The sequence below is a fragment of the Peromyscus californicus genome, unplaced genomic scaffold, assembly GCF_007827085.1.
Source record: "Peromyscus californicus insignis strain IS unplaced genomic scaffold, ASM782708v3 Scaffold_24__1_contigs__length_46423439, whole genome shotgun sequence".
Taxonomy (NCBI): Eukaryota; Metazoa; Chordata; class Mammalia; order Rodentia; family Cricetidae; genus Peromyscus; species Peromyscus californicus.
The window spans coordinates 9,571,571-9,588,551 of record NW_026294535.1 but is presented as its reverse complement, the minus strand read 5'-3'; the positions used below and the strand labels follow the sequence as shown (position 1 = coordinate 9,588,551).

The 16,981-nt window shown below is 42.3% G+C and overlaps 1 protein-coding gene across 2 annotated transcripts in view; it reads left to right on the top strand.

The window, feature by feature from the left end:
* Apaf1 (apoptotic peptidase activating factor 1) overlaps nt 1-16,981 on the top strand; it is an 88,235-nt gene that overhangs the window by 41,044 nt on the left and 30,210 nt on the right. For both annotated transcript variants that reach the window (XM_052753103.1, XM_052753102.1), the window contains 4 exons: nt 4,874-5,005; nt 7,538-7,663; nt 10,596-10,757; nt 15,267-15,395. In XM_052753103.1, the coding sequence (XP_052609063.1) occupies nt 4,874-5,005; nt 7,538-7,663; nt 10,596-10,757; nt 15,267-15,395 (549 nt within the window). The remainder of the gene's footprint in view (nt 1-4,873; nt 5,006-7,537; nt 7,664-10,595; nt 10,758-15,266; nt 15,396-16,981) is intronic.

The following is a 16,981-nucleotide window of genomic DNA, read 5'->3' as shown; positions in this document are numbered from 1 at the left end:
TTCCTGGATCTCGCGCTGTAGACCAGGCTGGCCTCGAACTCACAGAGATCCGCCTGGCTCTGCCTCCCGAGTGCTGGGATTAAAGGCATGCGCCACCACCGCCCGGCATGGCGTTGACTCTTCTTTAAGGTCTGGTAGAATTCTGCACTAAAACCATCTTGCCCTGGGCTTTTTTTTCTTTGTAGACTTTAAAGGACTGCTCCTATTTCACTAGGGGTTATAGTTCTGTCAAAATTGCTTACCTGATCTTGATTTAACTTTGGTAAGTGGTACCTATCAGGAAAATTATCCATTTCTTTTAGATTTTTCCAATTGGTGGAGTACAGTATGTTATTATGATTCTCTGAATTTCCTTGGTGTCTGTTATTATGTCCCTCGTTTCATTTCTTATTTTGTTTATTTGGATGTTCTCTCCCCTCCTTTAGTTAATTTGGATTAGAGTTTGTCAGTCTTACTGATTTTTCTCAAAGAACCAACTCTTTGTTTCATTGATTGTTTGCACTGTTCTCTTTGTTTCTGTTTTATCAATTCTAGGCCCAAGTTTGTTTCTTTCCATCTACCCCTTTTAGGTGTGATTTCTCCTTTTTGCTCCAGAGCTTTCAGGTGTGCTGTTAAGTTACTAGAGGTCTCTCCAGGTTTTTGTTTTTGTTTTTGTTGTAGGCACTAGCGCTATGGACTTGCCACCTAGAACTGCTTTCATTGTGTCCCATAAGTTTGGGTATGTTGTATATTCATTTTCATTAAAATCTAGAAAGTCTTTAATTTTTTTCTTGATTTCTGTCTTGATCCATTTTTCATTTAGTAGTGAGTTGTTCAGTTTCTGTGAATTTGTAAGCTTTCTGTTGTTTGTGTTGTTGATGTCCAACTTTAATCTGGGGTGATCTGATAGAATTCAGGGGGTATTTTATTTTCTTTATTTGTTGAGACTTGCTTTGTGTCTGAGTATGTGGTTAATTTTGGAGAATGTTCCATGAGGTGTAGAGAAGAAGGTATATTGTTTGGGTGAAATGTTCTGTAAATATCTGTTCGCTCCAGTATTTCTCTGTTTAGTTTTTGTCTGGATGCCTCTCTGTTGGTGAGAGTGAGTATTGAAGTCTCCTGCTATCAGTGTGTGAGGGTCAAGATGTGATTTAAGCTGTAGTCATGTTTTTTTTACAAACTTGGATGCTCTTGTGTTTGGGGCATAGATGTAAAGAATTGAAATGTCACCCTAGTGGATTTTCCCTTTGAGTATGAAGTGTCCTTTTTCATCTCTTCTGATTAGTTTTGGCTTGAAGTCTATTTTGTTAGGTGTTAAAATGGCTACACTAGCTTGCTTCTTAGGTCCCTCCCTCCCTCCCTTCTCTCTCTCTCTCTCTCTCTCTCTCTCTCTCTCTCTCTCTCTCTCTCTCTCTCTCTCTCTCTCTTTCTTGACAGGGTTTCTCTGTGTTCACAGAGATCTACCTCCCAAGTGCTGGGATTAAAGGCTTGCACCACCACTGCTTGGCTGAGGTGTGTTTCTTGTATGCAGCAGAAGGATGGATCCTGTTTTTGAATCCATTCTGTAAATATATATCTTTTTACTGGGATTAAAATTATTGATATTGAAAATATCAATAGCCAATGATTGTTAATTACTGTAATTTTGTTGTTCGTGTCTTTCTTCCTTCCTTCCTTCCTTCCTTCCTTCCTTCCTTCCTTCCTTCCTTCCTTCCCTCCCTCCCTCCCTCCCTCCCTCCCTCCCTCCCTCTCTCCCTCCCTCCCTCCCTCCCTTCTTTCTTTCTCTCTCTCTCTCTCTCTCTCTCTTTCTTTCTTTCTTTCCTTCCTTTGCTGGTGTGAGATTATTTCCTGTGTTTTCATGGGTGTAGTTAACCTTAGTTTGGCTTTTTCCTTCTAGCAATTTCTGTAAGGCTGGATTTGTAAACTATGTTTATATTTGACTCATTTGTGGAGTATCTTGTTTTCTCCATCTATGGTGATTGAAAGTTTTGCTGGGTATAGTAGTCTGGGCTGGCATCTGTGGTCTCTTAGAGTCTGCAGCACATCTGTCCAGGCCCTTCTGGCTTTTAGAGTCTTCATTACGAAGTCGGGGTAATTCCAGTAGGTCTGCCTTTATATGTTTCCTTTGCAGATTTTAATATTCTTTCTCTGTTCAGTAAGTTTAGTGTTTTTATTGTTATGTGGTAAGGGGATTTTCTTTTCTGGTCGAATCTATTTGGTGTTCTGTATGCTTCTTGTACCTTTATAGGCCTCTCCATTTTTAAGTTAGGACATTTTTCTTCTATGATTTTGTTGCAAATACTTTCTGGGCTTTTGAGCTGGGATTCTTCTCCTTCCTCTATTCCTTTTGCTCTTAGGTTTGGTCTTTTCATGGTGTCCCAAATTTCTTGGCTGTTGTGTGTCAGGAGTTTTTTAGATTTAACATTTTCTTTAACCAATGCATCCTTTTCTTCTATCATAGCTCAATCCCTGGGATTCTGTCTTTCATCTCTTATATTCTGTTGGTGAAGCTTGACTCTGTGGTTCCTGTTCGAATTTCTAGATTTTTTCATTTCCAGAATTCCCTCAGTTTGGGTTTTCTTATTGATTCTATTACCATTTTCAGGTCTTGAACAGTTTTACTCATTTCCTTACACTGTTTGTGTTTTCCTGGATTTCTGTAAGGACTTTATTAATTTCCTCTTTAAGAACCTCCATTATCTTCATAAGTCTGTTTTAAGGTCTTTTTCTTGGGCTTCAGCCATGTTGGACTATTCAGGGCCTGCTGTGGCAGAGTTTCTAGGCTCTTGTCCTGGCTGTTATTTATTTTGTTTTTATGCTTGCTGATGTTGGAGGATGATTGGTTGAGTTGGGAAAGAAAGGTTGGAGAAGATCTTTGTTATCCTTGGGGATGGGGTCAGAGAGAAAAGGGAGACCATAACAGGTGTTGTGTCTGCTGCAGAGCTGGGGATGAGGCTGTAGAGATTGGATCTGGGGGAACAGATGGGGTGGGGTTGAAGATCTGAAGTCAGCCTACCTGGTTCCCTGACAGGAGTCCCAAGTCCTTATTTCTAAGTACCCAAATAAAATTGCTTAGCTTGAGCAGCTTCAACTATTTAGCCAATGGTGAGGAAAAATTGTATAAATTAGTGAGTTTGCCTGTCATGAATAGATACACCTATGGATTAAATATCAGTTGACATCTTTGATTAGAAGTATTGTTTTAAAAACAATTGTCTGAGATCTAATTCCCATTGTAAAGTTATATAATTTGTGAAATATAGCCTGATTCTATTTTTAACATTATAGGCTGATTTATATAATCAGTGCAAAGCTAGTCATGAATACACTAACAGGTTGTTGGTATAAAAAAATAAGCAAGGGAAAAAAGAGTGATATTATTTTTGTTAGTTATTATTTCTTTGGTCTTACCCTTAAAATTTAGCTTTTATTTGGAGCATTTATACTAATAAGGAATTTAAGAGCAACTGAAATTACTTGTCACTAATATATAGAGGGGAGGCTTTACTTCAGTGTGTGTGTATGTGTGTGTGTTTGTGTGTGTCTGTGTGTGTGTCTCTGTGTGTCTGTGTCTGTGTCTGTGTGTCTGTGTGTGTGTGTCTCTATGTGCGTGTGTGTGTGTGTCTGTCTGTCTGTGTGTCTATGTCTTTTCTATTTTCAAGTGTGGAGACAGGGTCTGACTTTGTAACCCAGGCTGGCGATGAGCTCATATAAAAGTCTTCCTGCTGCAGCAGAAGCATCCTGAGTGCTGGTGTCAGTCACATGCTACCATGTCCCACTTCATTGTGACAAAGCTTTGTCAGCAGAGTTGTAGAGCGGTGTGACCTTGGGAAATGGAGTGGGCAGCAATGGTTTGCTTAGAGGGTTTTCATCCCACTGAAGAGGACTGTGGAGTGTCTAGACTAAAACTGAGATGTTGGTAAAACCTTATTTTTTATTAGCATACATTAACTACATAACACTGGTTTTCATATATGTACATAATTGATTTCGACATTTGCCTCCCATTCTCCATATTTTGTTTTTATTATAGCTCCCATTACTCTCTCCATCCACTCTCCATTCCTCCTGATCCCCTGCTCTTTCCCTCTTCTCTTGGTAGGCTCAGTGGTGTCCAGTCAATGATTATTCATTCTGTAACCTCTACTTTGAGTTGAGATTGGCCATGCTGAGCAGTTCCAAGTTCTAAAGTCAGAATGATACAGAGTGAGAGAGTTAACACCAAGTTTCTCTTTCTCAGGACTGAAAACCTAGCAGGAAGCAGAAATACTCGCTAAAGAGCTTAAAAAAGACACTCTTTGACTGTCTTGGATTTTCATAATGCTCTGAAGTGCTTCACAAAGGTAGAAGGGGCGTAAGAGGAAAACTGAACCTCTTACAGATGTTGGAAGTGTCAAGTGTCGTCGATAACACATTGAAGTCTGATCTTGTCCTTGGGTCCCACTTCTTCACTGCTATCACTTACAGAAACATGGGGGATCTTGTGGTTAGCTTTTGTTGTTGTTTTGTTTTTTTTTTTGTTTTGTTTTGTTCTGTTTTTTCTTGAGACAGGGCCTTACTATGTAGCCCTGGCTGTCTTAGAACTCACTGTGTAGACCGACCAGGTTGGCCTTCAATTCACAGAGATTTGCCTGTGTCTGCCTCCGGAGTGCTGGGATTAATTAAAGGCCTGTGCTACCATAGCTGGTTCTTTGTGCTTAACTTTTTAAAGTAAGGCAGGATTTTGCCATATTTAGAGACTAGGAAGTAGATTCCCATCAGTGTCATGCTCAGGGGGACATGTGTCCTCACAGGAGACAGTATCTGCAGAGTGATGTATACTGGCTCTTTCCTTCTGTGTTCCCTCTGGAAATAATGGCTGTTCATACATTTTGGTTTTTTTTGTTCTCTTCAGATCTGGGATTCTGCGACTGGGAAGCTAGTGCACACCTATGATGAGCACTCAGAGCAAGTCAACTGCTGCCATTTCACCAACAAAAGTAACCAGCTTCTCTTGGCCACTGGCTCAAATGACTTCTTCCTCAAAGTAAGTGTGGGTGCTGGAAATTATGCAGATGAGTTCGTGATACACCAGACTGTCTGCTTTGAGTTTTCTCATGTGTATTGTATTATCAAGTGGCTTTTGTTTTTTGTTTGTTTGTTTGAGGCAGGGTCTCACTGTGTAGTCCTGGCTGTCTTGGAACTCACTCTATAGACCAGGCTGGCCTAGAACTCAGAGATTCGCCTGCCTCTGTCTCCCTAGTGCTGGGATTTAAATGTCCATATTCTAAGTTTCATATCCATAAACAAATAGGGGGGAAAAAAGCATGACTAGCTTGTATCACCGAAAAGTCCGCCGTGAGCATGGTTCTGGTGTTGGCATCCAGATCCATCAGCTGTGTTCTCAGGTCCTCCCTCCTTGTCTCTGGTCTCTGCCCTCTTAGGTGGTCCAATCATTGTCTTTTCGTGACAGGAAGTAGCCTAGCTCCAGGTTTGTAAGAGAAGCTTGTCCTAGGTCCTGCAGGTCTAGTTTGAAGGCAGTCCTGCTTCCCCCCACTTAGTTCAACTTCGTTGTTGTGTAACTGCAGTGCAGGCGGGCAGAGTCCTGGGGTTGGAGAAGACTGTGTCTTGTGTTCTCTAAGTGGAGGAATATAGGTTAAATAGTCTGGGGTTCTAGAAAGATGTTACTTCCTGTTGGATTTTTTTTTTAAAAAAAATTAATTTTGTTTCAAACCTTTGGTCCACAGTGTCACATTTTTACAGTGGGATATGAGATTTTAAAGAGGCGTAGGTAAAACATTTTAGAAAACCTCAGGCTGTTGAGTATGGTGACACACCCCTGTAATCTCAGCTCTTGGGAGGGTGAGGCAAGAGGAGCCTGAGTTTTATAGCCTAGGCTACAGATTGAGAATGTGTCTCAAACAATGACTATTTTCAACTTTTCAGAAGGATAAGGTGAACCTTCATGATAGAGTGCCACCCTGTCATTTAAAGGGCCCCAGGTTCAATCTTCAGCACCACAAAAAATAAAAATAAGATTCCCCATGTCCTATTTTATACAAGCTTTATCCACATCCTACACTTGACTTTTCGTTTAGAGCAGTTTACAGCAAATCCTGTATATGTCATCTCACCCCAAATATTTCAGCTTTGCTCTTAGATCACGTGCCGTGTCCACACCCAACAGTAGAGAGAGAACTGTACTTTCGTTGTGTACCTGGCTTGTGTTAAGTTTCTCATATGTGCTCTCAAACCCATGCTTTTTACCGTGGGTTTCTTAGAATCAGAATCCAAATAAACTTGACACTTGGTGGTTGTCTATTTTATTCTCTTAAAAACTCTTGTTTCTCCCATTTCCGTTTCTTGCTGTTGGTTTACTAGACGAATAGAATTACCGTCTCATGGACTGTATCCCTCGGATTTCTTGGGAGGTTTACTGGAGTGTTATTTGATCTGATCTTCTAACCCCCGTAGTTCCTATATTCTGGTATCATTGAAGGTTTTGAAGTTTTTTTTTTTTGTTGTTTTTTTTTTTGTTTTTTGAGACAGGGTTTCTCTGTGTAGCTTTGTGCCGTTCCTGGATCTCGCTCTGTAGACCAGGCTGGCCTCGAACTCACAAAGATCCGCCTGCCTCTGCCTCCCGAGTGCTGGGATTAAAGGCGTGCGCCACCATCGCCCGGCGGTTTTGAAGTTTTTAAGGCCATTAATAGCTTTTAGTCTAGTTACTTATCTCAAGGTTTAGGAAGTCATAGATATGGAAACTTTGCTTAGACCATTTTTGTAACCTAGCTTTAAAAAGTATGGAGATAATTTGCACAGTACTATTGATTTTTGTAGCCAAATAAATATGATGATTTTAAACCACCTGTTAAAAATAAGCAACAGTTGTTCAGTAAATTTAGTGTTCACACTAAAAGTCTACTGAGGCCTTCAAGTCCCGGAGTGGATTGAGATGTTGATCCAAAGGTTGCCCTGTTATTAATCATAAGTTTATCTGTATTTGATACCTTTGTGTTACTATGAATTGAATATCATTCTGCAACCAAAAACCTCAAATGAAAAGGAAAAACTTAGTACGATTATTGACTTTCCCCCTTTTAGCTTAGATTAATTTTTCTCTTTTAAATTAATTTTAACTTTTGTGTGTGTGTGCCACTGTATGTAGGTGCCCATGGAGGACAGAGAAGAGGGCACTGAATTCCCTGGCGCTGGAGTTACAGGCTGTCGTAAGCTGCTGAAGTGGATGCTAGGAACTGAACTTGGGTCTTCTGGGAGAGCAGCAAATGCTCTGTAGCCCTCATGTAGTATAGATTTCAGAATAGATCCTTTGACAGTTTGATTCACATATACAGACCCAAATCTCCCCCTCACTTTCCCTGGAACCACCTTCCCCAGTCTCCACTTCCTCCTTCCACCTTAATTATAATTATAAGGGGCAGATGCCTGGGCTGGTCTAGAGCTTTTGAGCTTCAAGTGACCCTTCTGTTTCAGCCTTCAATGCAGTTGGAATTTCTGTGGTTCACCACACCAGTCTCCAGTTCTGGTTAGTTTTTACTTGTCTTTTTTCCTTTCCAAATAGCTCTGGGATTTAAATCAAAAAGAATGCCGAAACACCATGTTTGGTCACACAAACTCAGTCAACCACTGCAGGTTTTCCCCAGATGATGAGCTCCTGGCTAGTTGCTCGGCTGATGGAACATTAAAGGTAAGCTTTTGTCCACCATTGGAGGTTCTCATCTTAGAGAAATCCGCAGGATTTGGGTTGACTCTAAGTTTCTGTTGGTGGCACTAGTGTCCCGAAACTGTCACACAGTGCCTGAGACAGACGACTTGGGAAGGAGGTACAGTTTCAGGGTTTCATCGGACCCTGTTGTATCTGGGCCTGTGGCAGGGAGTGTATGGGGAAAGAAACTGCTTACCTACAGGTGTCTTGAAAGCAAAGAGGGAAACAGGAAGGAGCCAGGGTCCCATTGGTGCTCTCCTAATTTGGTTTTCTCTCGGCCTCTCAGACTTTTTTTTCTTTAAAAAAATATTTTTTAAAGATTTATTTTATACATGAGCGCTATCTGCATGTACACCTTTATGCCAGAAAATGACATCAGATCCCACCAGAGATGGTTGTAAGCTACCATGTAGTTGCTGGGAATTGAACTCATGACCTCTGGAAGAGCAGCTAGTGCTCTTAACCACTGAGCCATCTCTCAGCCCCTAGGGGCCCTCATTCTCTTCTTTTCTTTTCTTTTTTTTTTTCATTTTTCTTTATTAAGAAATTTTCTACTGACTCTACATACCACAGATCCCATCTCCTCCCTCCTCCCACCCTCCAGCCCTCCCTCCCAAGCCACCCCACATCCCCACATCCCCCAAATCAAGGTCTCCCATTCATTCATTCATTCATTCATTGTTTGTGTGCGCGCGTGCACATGCCACAGCACATGCATGAGGCTGGAGGACAGCTTGCAGGAGTTGTTTCTCTGCTTCTCCCAGAGTTGATTCCAGAGGCCAGGTTTGCTCTCTGGCTGCTGAGCCCTTTCGCTGGCTGCAGGTCCATCCTGTGCAGATTCAGTGCAGGCATTTGCCGTGCGAGCGGGTCTGAGTTCTGATTGATAGCTGCAGTCTTGCCCATAAGATGGCGTTTTGCTGCTTCTCCCGTCTTCTGGCTGTTCTCTCCACCCCTTCATGTGCTACATCCCCTGGGCCTTAGAGGGATGGTATGAATGTCTTGTTCAGGACTCACTCGTCACTTATTCTCAGCACTTTGCCAGTCAGAGTCTGCACTCACCACCATTTATTGTGAGCGCGCACTACGTTTTTGTCACCACTCATCCGTTCGTGGACACAGAGGCTGATTCCATCGCGTGGTCAGTGCAGAGTCCTGAGCTGAGCAGATCTGATGTCGTGTGGCTCAGAGACGGTGTGTGACTTCTGTCTTCGCGTGTGAGTGTCGCTAGCAGTGGGGGACAGGCACCACTCCACTTATGGGAGAACCGCCTGTGTTGATGGTGGCTTCCCCACAGTGCTGTGAAGCCACTGTCACTGGCTGGCTTGCACAGTGACATGTGGAGAGCAAAGGTCCTGCACAATGATGCCAGACAACAGCATGTCAAGGCCACGGCCTTGTAAGCTTTTGTCATCCGAGAGAATAAGCTGTAAAATTAGTTCATGGCCCAAAGGCTCCGGGAGTTTTCTAAGCTTGTTGTAGGGTATCATGTTGGCAAGCATGTGCTTTTTGGACCTTAATGAGAAAATGTTTTATTCAAAGATTGTTATTTAAAGCACACAGTGTCTTAGGGTGCACAGGGACCCCGGTTACAGTGCAGTGACCTCCTCAGAGTGCGATGGTGTGGTTTAGATCATCTCCTGATGTGTGAAATTTTATCATTCCTTGGTCAGGCGCTGAGTTAGGTGCAGAAGCAGGTACGATTTTGGTGGATGTAATGAAATTAAATTGTGTCAGCTTTTATTTTACTTCCTAAACTTAAGCAATAGTTGCCTTGTTTGTCCTACTAACAGTATGATTTCTCATCGATTCTGTGTGATGTGACCAAATATTACTTTGTGTGTGTGTGTGTGTGTGTGTGTGTGTGTGTGTGTGTGTGTGTGTGTTCGTGATGTGTGGCTGGCGACCTGAGACTCTGCCTTTCTTCCCAGCATCCTTCTAGTCTGATTCTCCCACCCAATCTCTTCCTGCCCAGCTATGGGCCAGTCAGCTCTTTATTAACCAATGAGAGTCATACATAGTCACAGTGTAGCCACAGTTGTCCCTGGGGAAAGTGTTAGGGTTTGGCAGCTTTTTTTTTTCCTTTTCTCTCTCTCTCTCTCTCTCTCTCTCTCTCTCTCTCTCTCTCTCTCTCTCTCTCTCTCTCTCTCTCTCTCTCTTTCTGTCCAATCCTTGGTCTGGGATATGGCAGCCCTTCTGAAGCCAGGACATTGCTCCATGTCAGAGAGAGTAAACATGGATCTTTTCAGAGGCCTTTGCTTTTTGTACTACTTGTGTGGCTGCTATAGAATACGGCTTAGCTCTAGAATATTTCATACCTCAGTTCTCAGGGGCTGGTTAGTTCTGCAGCCCTGCACAGTCCTGCCAAGCCCAGTGGAAGCTTTGCTTCCTCTCAGTACAGCTGTTTCTCCTTACCTCTGGATGCTGGCCCAGGACAGTTTCCTGCTGTGCTGGTGGTGGGTGTGAAGCATGCTTGTCCCAGCAGAGGGCAGCAGCAGCCAGCTGGGAGTCTCTCCCACGCCTGTTCTTACTGTTAACACAATCTTTAGCCACCTCCACACTGTGAAAGGCCCATTTACCATTTTTTTTTTCTTTTGAGATGAGATCTCATGTAGCCCAGGCTGGCTTCAAACACATGATCCTCCTGCCTCAGCTCCAAAGTACTAGCATTATAGGTGTGCCAAACTGTGTGCAGCTCAGTTAACTTTTTATCTAATTTTATAGACTTGGTCCCACCTCCCTTTGGTGCAAAATGGAAGCTGGAGTTTTTAATTTAAAAACCTCATAAAAAGTCAGACATTTGTAAAAAATTTCATTAGGTAGAGTATGTTTATATGACATTTAATCTAGTTGGAATTCTAAAGGTGTGGGTTGAGAGTAAAGCAATTTTGTGGTTTTTTTTTTTTTTTGAAAACAGCTTTGGGATGTGAGATCAGCAAATGAGACGAAAAGCATCAATGTGAAGCAGTTCTTCCTGAGTTCAGAAGACCCTCAAGAGGATGTGGAAGTGATAGTGAAATGTTGCTCCTGGTCCGCAGATGGTACTGAAATAATAGTGGCAGCAAAAAACAAAATCCTCGTAAGTTTCAGCTTCTGTTACACGTTTCACTTTCTAGTTTAGCTCTGTGATTTGGGGCAGGCTTCCTAACTGGTCATAATCTTTGGAGCCCTGCTCTCTGGCCTTGAGAGAAAAGGTCATAGCACACAGGTCAGAAATACTTTTTACTTTCCCAAGAAAGACAGCATGAAACAGCATATTAAAGTCAAACACTGCAAGAACAATTTGCAGTGTCAAGTCAGTGTTCTTCCAATGTATTATTTTTTACTGTTTCATTTTATGTGTATGGGTTGTGTGTGTTTTTGCACCATGTGTGCAATGCCTGTGGAGGCCAGAAGAGGGCGCTGAATCCCTGGAACTGTAGCTATGGATGAGTGTCAGCTGCCATGAGGGTGCTTGAACCTGAGTCTTTTGGAAGAGCAACTGTTGCTTTTCACTGCTGAGCCATTTTTTCTAGCCCCACTTCAGTTTATTTGAAACAGAAGACTTTCTTCATCACTTAAGAAAATTAAAATATCCACTATTGCTGGGAGTCTTAGCTGGGGTCATCCTTGTAGATTCCTGGGAGGTTTCCTTGTGCCTTTGTGTCAGGTTTTTACCTGACCCCAAAATGTTCCCCCTTTCCAGTAGTCTCTTCCCCCCACCCAGTCGGATCGATCATGTTCCCATTCCCACCCGCCCTCAGTCCACTCATGAAATCTCTTCCCAGGGAGGTCTGACCATCCCTCCAGGAACCCTCCTTGTAGCTTGGTCCTCTTGTGGGACTCCTAACAATGGGAACAGGGGCCGTCTCCGACTCTTTTACTGGCCTTGGGGACCCTGCTCCTCATTAGTCGGTCACCTTGCCCAGCCTTAAACTATGGGGAAGTGCTTAGTCTACTGCAACTTGATATGTTGTGTTTTGGAGACCTGCCCTTTCCTGAACAGATATGGAGGGGGGAGTAGATTGGGTGTGGGAACAAAGGGGGTGTGGGGGGCAGGGACTGGGAGGAAGAAGGGAGGGCAAACTGCGGCTGGGATGCAAAATAAATAAATAAATAAATAAATTTATTTAAAAAATTAAAATAAAAAACCAAATTAAAATAGATTGACTTTGGTGATTTTCAAAGTACCTAAAAAAAAGACGTATGTGTATGTGTTGTGTGTCTATGTGGTTACGTACATGTGAGTGAGTGGAGGTGCCTGCTGAAGCCAGAGGCATTGGGTCCCCTGAAGGAACCAAACCTGTGTCGATTTGAAGGGCAGTGAGTGCGCTTAACTGCTGAGCCATCTCTCCAACCTCTTAGTTTTTTTGCTTTGCTTTGTTTTGTTTATCCCTTTTACAATTTGGTAACTCCAATGAGAGAAATACACCTCAAGAACTGAATAAGACAGTGAGATTGTCATGAAGTAAGTAAAGAGAAAATAGCTTCCGTTTTTCAAATCTCATGCTAGCATCATGTTGAGTACTCATCCACATACATAACTTCAACTATAAACACCCAAGAGCTGTGGTGGACTGTTGCAGTGCCATGGTGGCACTGGGGGAACCGGGCTCCAGGTACCACAGTGCTTCGTCCAAAGGTGGATTGTGAGGGGAGCCAAATCTTCTGATTTATGGTTCATGGAGAGTCTGTCCTATACTGACTTTAGAAGACATGACTGGTGGCTGTTACTGTTTTAAACAACGTGAGTCAATGCGACCGTATATTTATATATAAACTCATTGAGAGACTGAGTGCTTGTTGACTGAGCTAGTAATTGTGAATCTGGGTCCTTGGTTGCTTGTGGATTTATATCCATCTAGCAGGAAACTAAGAAAAAATATATTTCCTTTTTGTCTTAAGTGTGTTAAAAATCTGTAAAAATAAGCCGGGCAGTGGTGGTGCATGCCTTTAATCCCAGCACTCGGGAGGTAGAGCCAGGCGGATCTCTGTGAGTTCGAGGCCAGTCTGGGCTACCAAGTGAGTTCCAGGAAAGGCTCAAAGCTACACAGAGAAACCCTGTCTCGAAAAACAAAAACAAAAACAAACAAACAAACAAAAAATCTGTAAAAATAGAAAACAATCATTACATTTATAAAATTCAAAGATTAAAAATTTGATTTTGTTGTGATAATATATATACATATATATATAATGTAAACTTTTCCATTTAAATTTTTTTTCCCTGATAACTAAGGTGTGAATATAGGGTCTTGAAGATATAGGCAAGCACTTTATCATTGAGCTACAACCTCGGCTCTTTTTCATTTTTATTTTGAGATACCTTCTTGCTAAATTGCGCAGGCTGGCCTTGACCCACTGATATAGCCTAGGCTTGCCCCACACCTGCAGTCCTCTTGCTTCAGCCTCCCGAGTAGCTGGAATTAAAGGTGTTTCCAAACCATTTTTAAATGTACTTCATTGGCATTATAATTATGCATAATGTAGTACATCTATTACCACTGTATCTTTCTTCCATTTTTTTTTTCTTTTTAAAGAAAGGATTTCTCTGTGCAGGCCTGGCTTTCCTTGAATTTGCTCTGTAGAACAGGCTGGCCTAGAACTCAGAGATCCACCTGCTTTTGCCTCCTGAGTGCTGGGATTCAAGGCGTGCACCCTCACTGCCTGCCTATATGTTTCCAAAGGTTTTCATCACTCAAACAGAGACTCCATTACCACTAATTAGCTAATAATTCTCCATTCTCTATCCCCACTCCCTGGTGACTAAGAACATGGCACATGAATTTATCTGTTCTGGAAATTGTACAGGTGGAATTATGTAATTCTTGGTTTACTTATGCTTGACTCCTCTCATTGAGCACAATGTTTTTAAAGCTCATGTGTGTCATAGGATGTGTCAGAACTCAACAGTCTCTCTCTCTCTCTCTCTCTGCATATTCACTACGTTTTTAAAAAACTCCCTCCTCTGTATAGGCACCTGGCTTCCTTCCACCTCTTAGGAACTGTGAATGATGCAGCAGTGCATGCTGAAGAACACGGGTCTGGTTGGGATCCTACTTTTAATAGCATTTTTGTGCACTCCTCATGGTGGACTTGCTGGATCACACTGATGGCCTGGTGTTTGTGTCTTTGAGGAGGGTGGCTCTCCCACCGTGGCTGCATCCGTGGCTCTTCCACTAGCAGTGTACAGGGTGTTAACTTCTCCACATCCGCCATAACACCTGTTGCTGTCTTTCCATTTCAGATGGTATTATTTTCCATTGAAAATTTAGAGCCATTGAAATAGGTGTGGTGGCGTGATACACATATTCCAGATAACCAGTGACGTCAAAGAAAAAAAAGCTTCCATCTCACCCCCTGACTGATGCTGGGAATTGAACCCAGTGCTAGGCAGGCGCCTACACTGAGGTGAACCCTCAGTCCAAGGGGAAGATAATTTTAAGGCATGTAGAAGATCTGTTCTTGTGCGGAGGGAAAAAGCTATATACTGTGCAGAACACCTCATTTTTAGACCCATATTGACCCGCTCCCTCGTCACCATGCTGAAACAGTTACTTAGGGTTGCTCTTACCTGTCTGTAGGTGCCGATTTCCCCTCTTGTTTCTCCTTCTTTCAGATCCTGTGTTGTTAGTCTACTCCTGTATCAGGCCCTTTCCCTTTTGTCATTCCCCAAGTGCGACGATTTCCTATTTCACATTTGCCATTTTCCCCTGTTATTCTTAGCCACTAATTTTTAAGAACAGCCTGCCCTGGGAAACATTTAAATATGGTTTCCCATCTTTGTTTTGGCCTTCCCTGCTGTGCTCCTTGGCATCTGCCTGTCCTGTGCTGTGCGTTCACTGAACGAACCTCTTGATGGCTCCCCCTGGAAGCTCTTGTTTTCTTCCTGAGGACTGTCTGTGTCTCCGTCTTAAATAGCTAGACTGTATCAACATACTGTATGTGTGTATGAAGTATACACAGTCTTACCATTTGGTGAAACCTTTGGAAGACTATATTCAGTATTTGAAAATCTTTCAAGAATTGAAATGAAGGTTGTATTACTAAAAAATAGCCTTTTTGGTTCAAAAATGGGAAGATGATTAATTGTAATGGAATAATTTGGTAGCTCTGGAGAGAAATAGAATTGGTTGAGCTTATTTCATTTTTGCAGGCCTTTGCTCTGTATTGTTTTGACCACCTTTGCTCCTGGATATACATTTTCTCTCTTGAATCAGTAACTTCGGGAGAACTGCTTTGTATGCTAACTTGACTGGTCTGTTCCTCCATTCACAATGTTTTTGTCTTTGTATGCTAACTTGACTGGTCTGTTCCTCCATTCACAAATGTTTTGTTTCTCTTTAGGCCAGCTTGAGAGATTATCTGTGGTGAATTTTCCTCTATAGCAGATAGCTTTCAAGATGAACTATATTTTAAAATGTTATATACAGTAATCTGTGTCTTATGTATAGCTATCAGCATTTATGCTAGTCATCAGGAACCATACGTTTTCAGGACTTACGTTTTTCATTTGAGATATGAGGAACATCTTTTAAAAATAAATTTAGCTTCAGCATGGGTAATTTAAGATGTTTTGTTTTTATAGACATCTCTTTTATTTCGACAGCTTTTTGATATTCACACTAGTGGCCTGTTGGCAGAGATCCATACAGGTCACCACAGCACCATCCAATACTGTGACTTCTCCCCCTATGACCGTTTGGCAGTGGTTGCTCTGTCCCAGTACTGTGTGGAGGTGAGTAGATGAACTTACTCAGTGGAGTGTGGGTCTCTGGAGATCTAAGGGCGACAAAGAAACGGGCGTCCTCAACCCTTACCTGTTGAGGGTGCCTTCCTGTGAAATGTGTTTCCTTCATAGCCTGGTAACATAGAGCTTTGGGGTGTTCCATTATCTGACTAGCTTGACTGTGTACTGTGATTGAAGTCAGTATTTCACAGTGATGGAGTGACAGGCCCATGTACAAGCAGTTATTGAATATCTAGTATACACTTGGGACTGGGCAGACAATGGAATGATCATTGACTTCCTAGGTTAAGAGAGGGCGTTTCTTTTAGTTTTACCCTGTGTGTGTGTGTGTGTGTGTGTGTGTGTGTGTGTGAGAGAGAGAGAGAGAGAGAGAGAGAGAGAGAGTACACACCTGTTCAAGCACATGTAGAGGCCTTATTCCCTTTTCTCTTTATTTCTTTAAGAAAGGATCTCTCACTGACTGGTGGCTGGCCATGGAGCTTTGGGATTCGCCTATCATCACCCCCCCCAAATGTTGGGATGACAGGCACACACAGCCATGCTTGGCTTTTTATGTGGTGCTGGGGATTTGAACCTGGGTCCTCATGCTTGCACAGAAAAGTGCTCTTATCACTGGACCCTGTCCCTAGTCTCTCAATGTTTTAAAATCGGCATATAAAATAATGTTAATATAATTTGTTTAAAATAATAGGCTATATTAATTTTCATACATGCATATCATATACTTTGATGACATATGCAATTCTTAAATAGTATAGACGTGGTATCTCATAAGCAGTATAGACACAGACTGTATTCTTGCATGTCTGTTTGGTATACATGTGTGGCAGGGTGCACATGCAGAGACCAGAGAACATCGTCCTCTATCACCCACCTCCTTACCGCCCTGAGACAGTCTGTCACTGAAAGTTCACTGTTTTGATGAGACTGGCTGGTCAGGGAGCCCTCTAGATCTGTCCGTCTCTACTCCTCGGTGCTGGCTGTACACACATTTGTCTGCCTTTTTACGTGGTGTGGGGAGTTCCAAACTCAGGTTCTCATGTTTGCAGAGCAAGCCTTCTTACCCACTGAGCTATCTCCCCAGCCCCAGAAGCTAATCTTTTTAAAATAAATGAGTTAATTCAGATTCTTCGTTAATTTGAGTAGGGTAAGATGGAAGTCATATAAATGATTGGCTAAAATAGCATTGTCATTGCCCAGCACAAATGAAGTAATGCTTATAAATTACTCGTTTATGTTTACAATCGTGTACTTCCTGGTGAGTTTCATAGTCAGCCTTCCCTATCATTTCTAAGATCCTTACCTCTATCATTCTTAGAAAGCTCCAGGAAACAATGACTGTCTTCCTTCTTGAAATGTAAGGCTTTGCCGGGGAAGCTCCAGTGACAGACGAGGGAGAGCGAAGAAAGTAAGGAGGAGCGATTCTTGAGAGTTCAGTTGTGGGATTACTTTAATTTCTGTCCTTTATGGCTGCAATTTCCAGTTGGGACCCTAGAGATAAGGCAGGCTTTTCAGCAAGTGAAAACCATTGGGCAGATGATGACGTACTTGTTTTGTCCATGCTAATTCTGAAA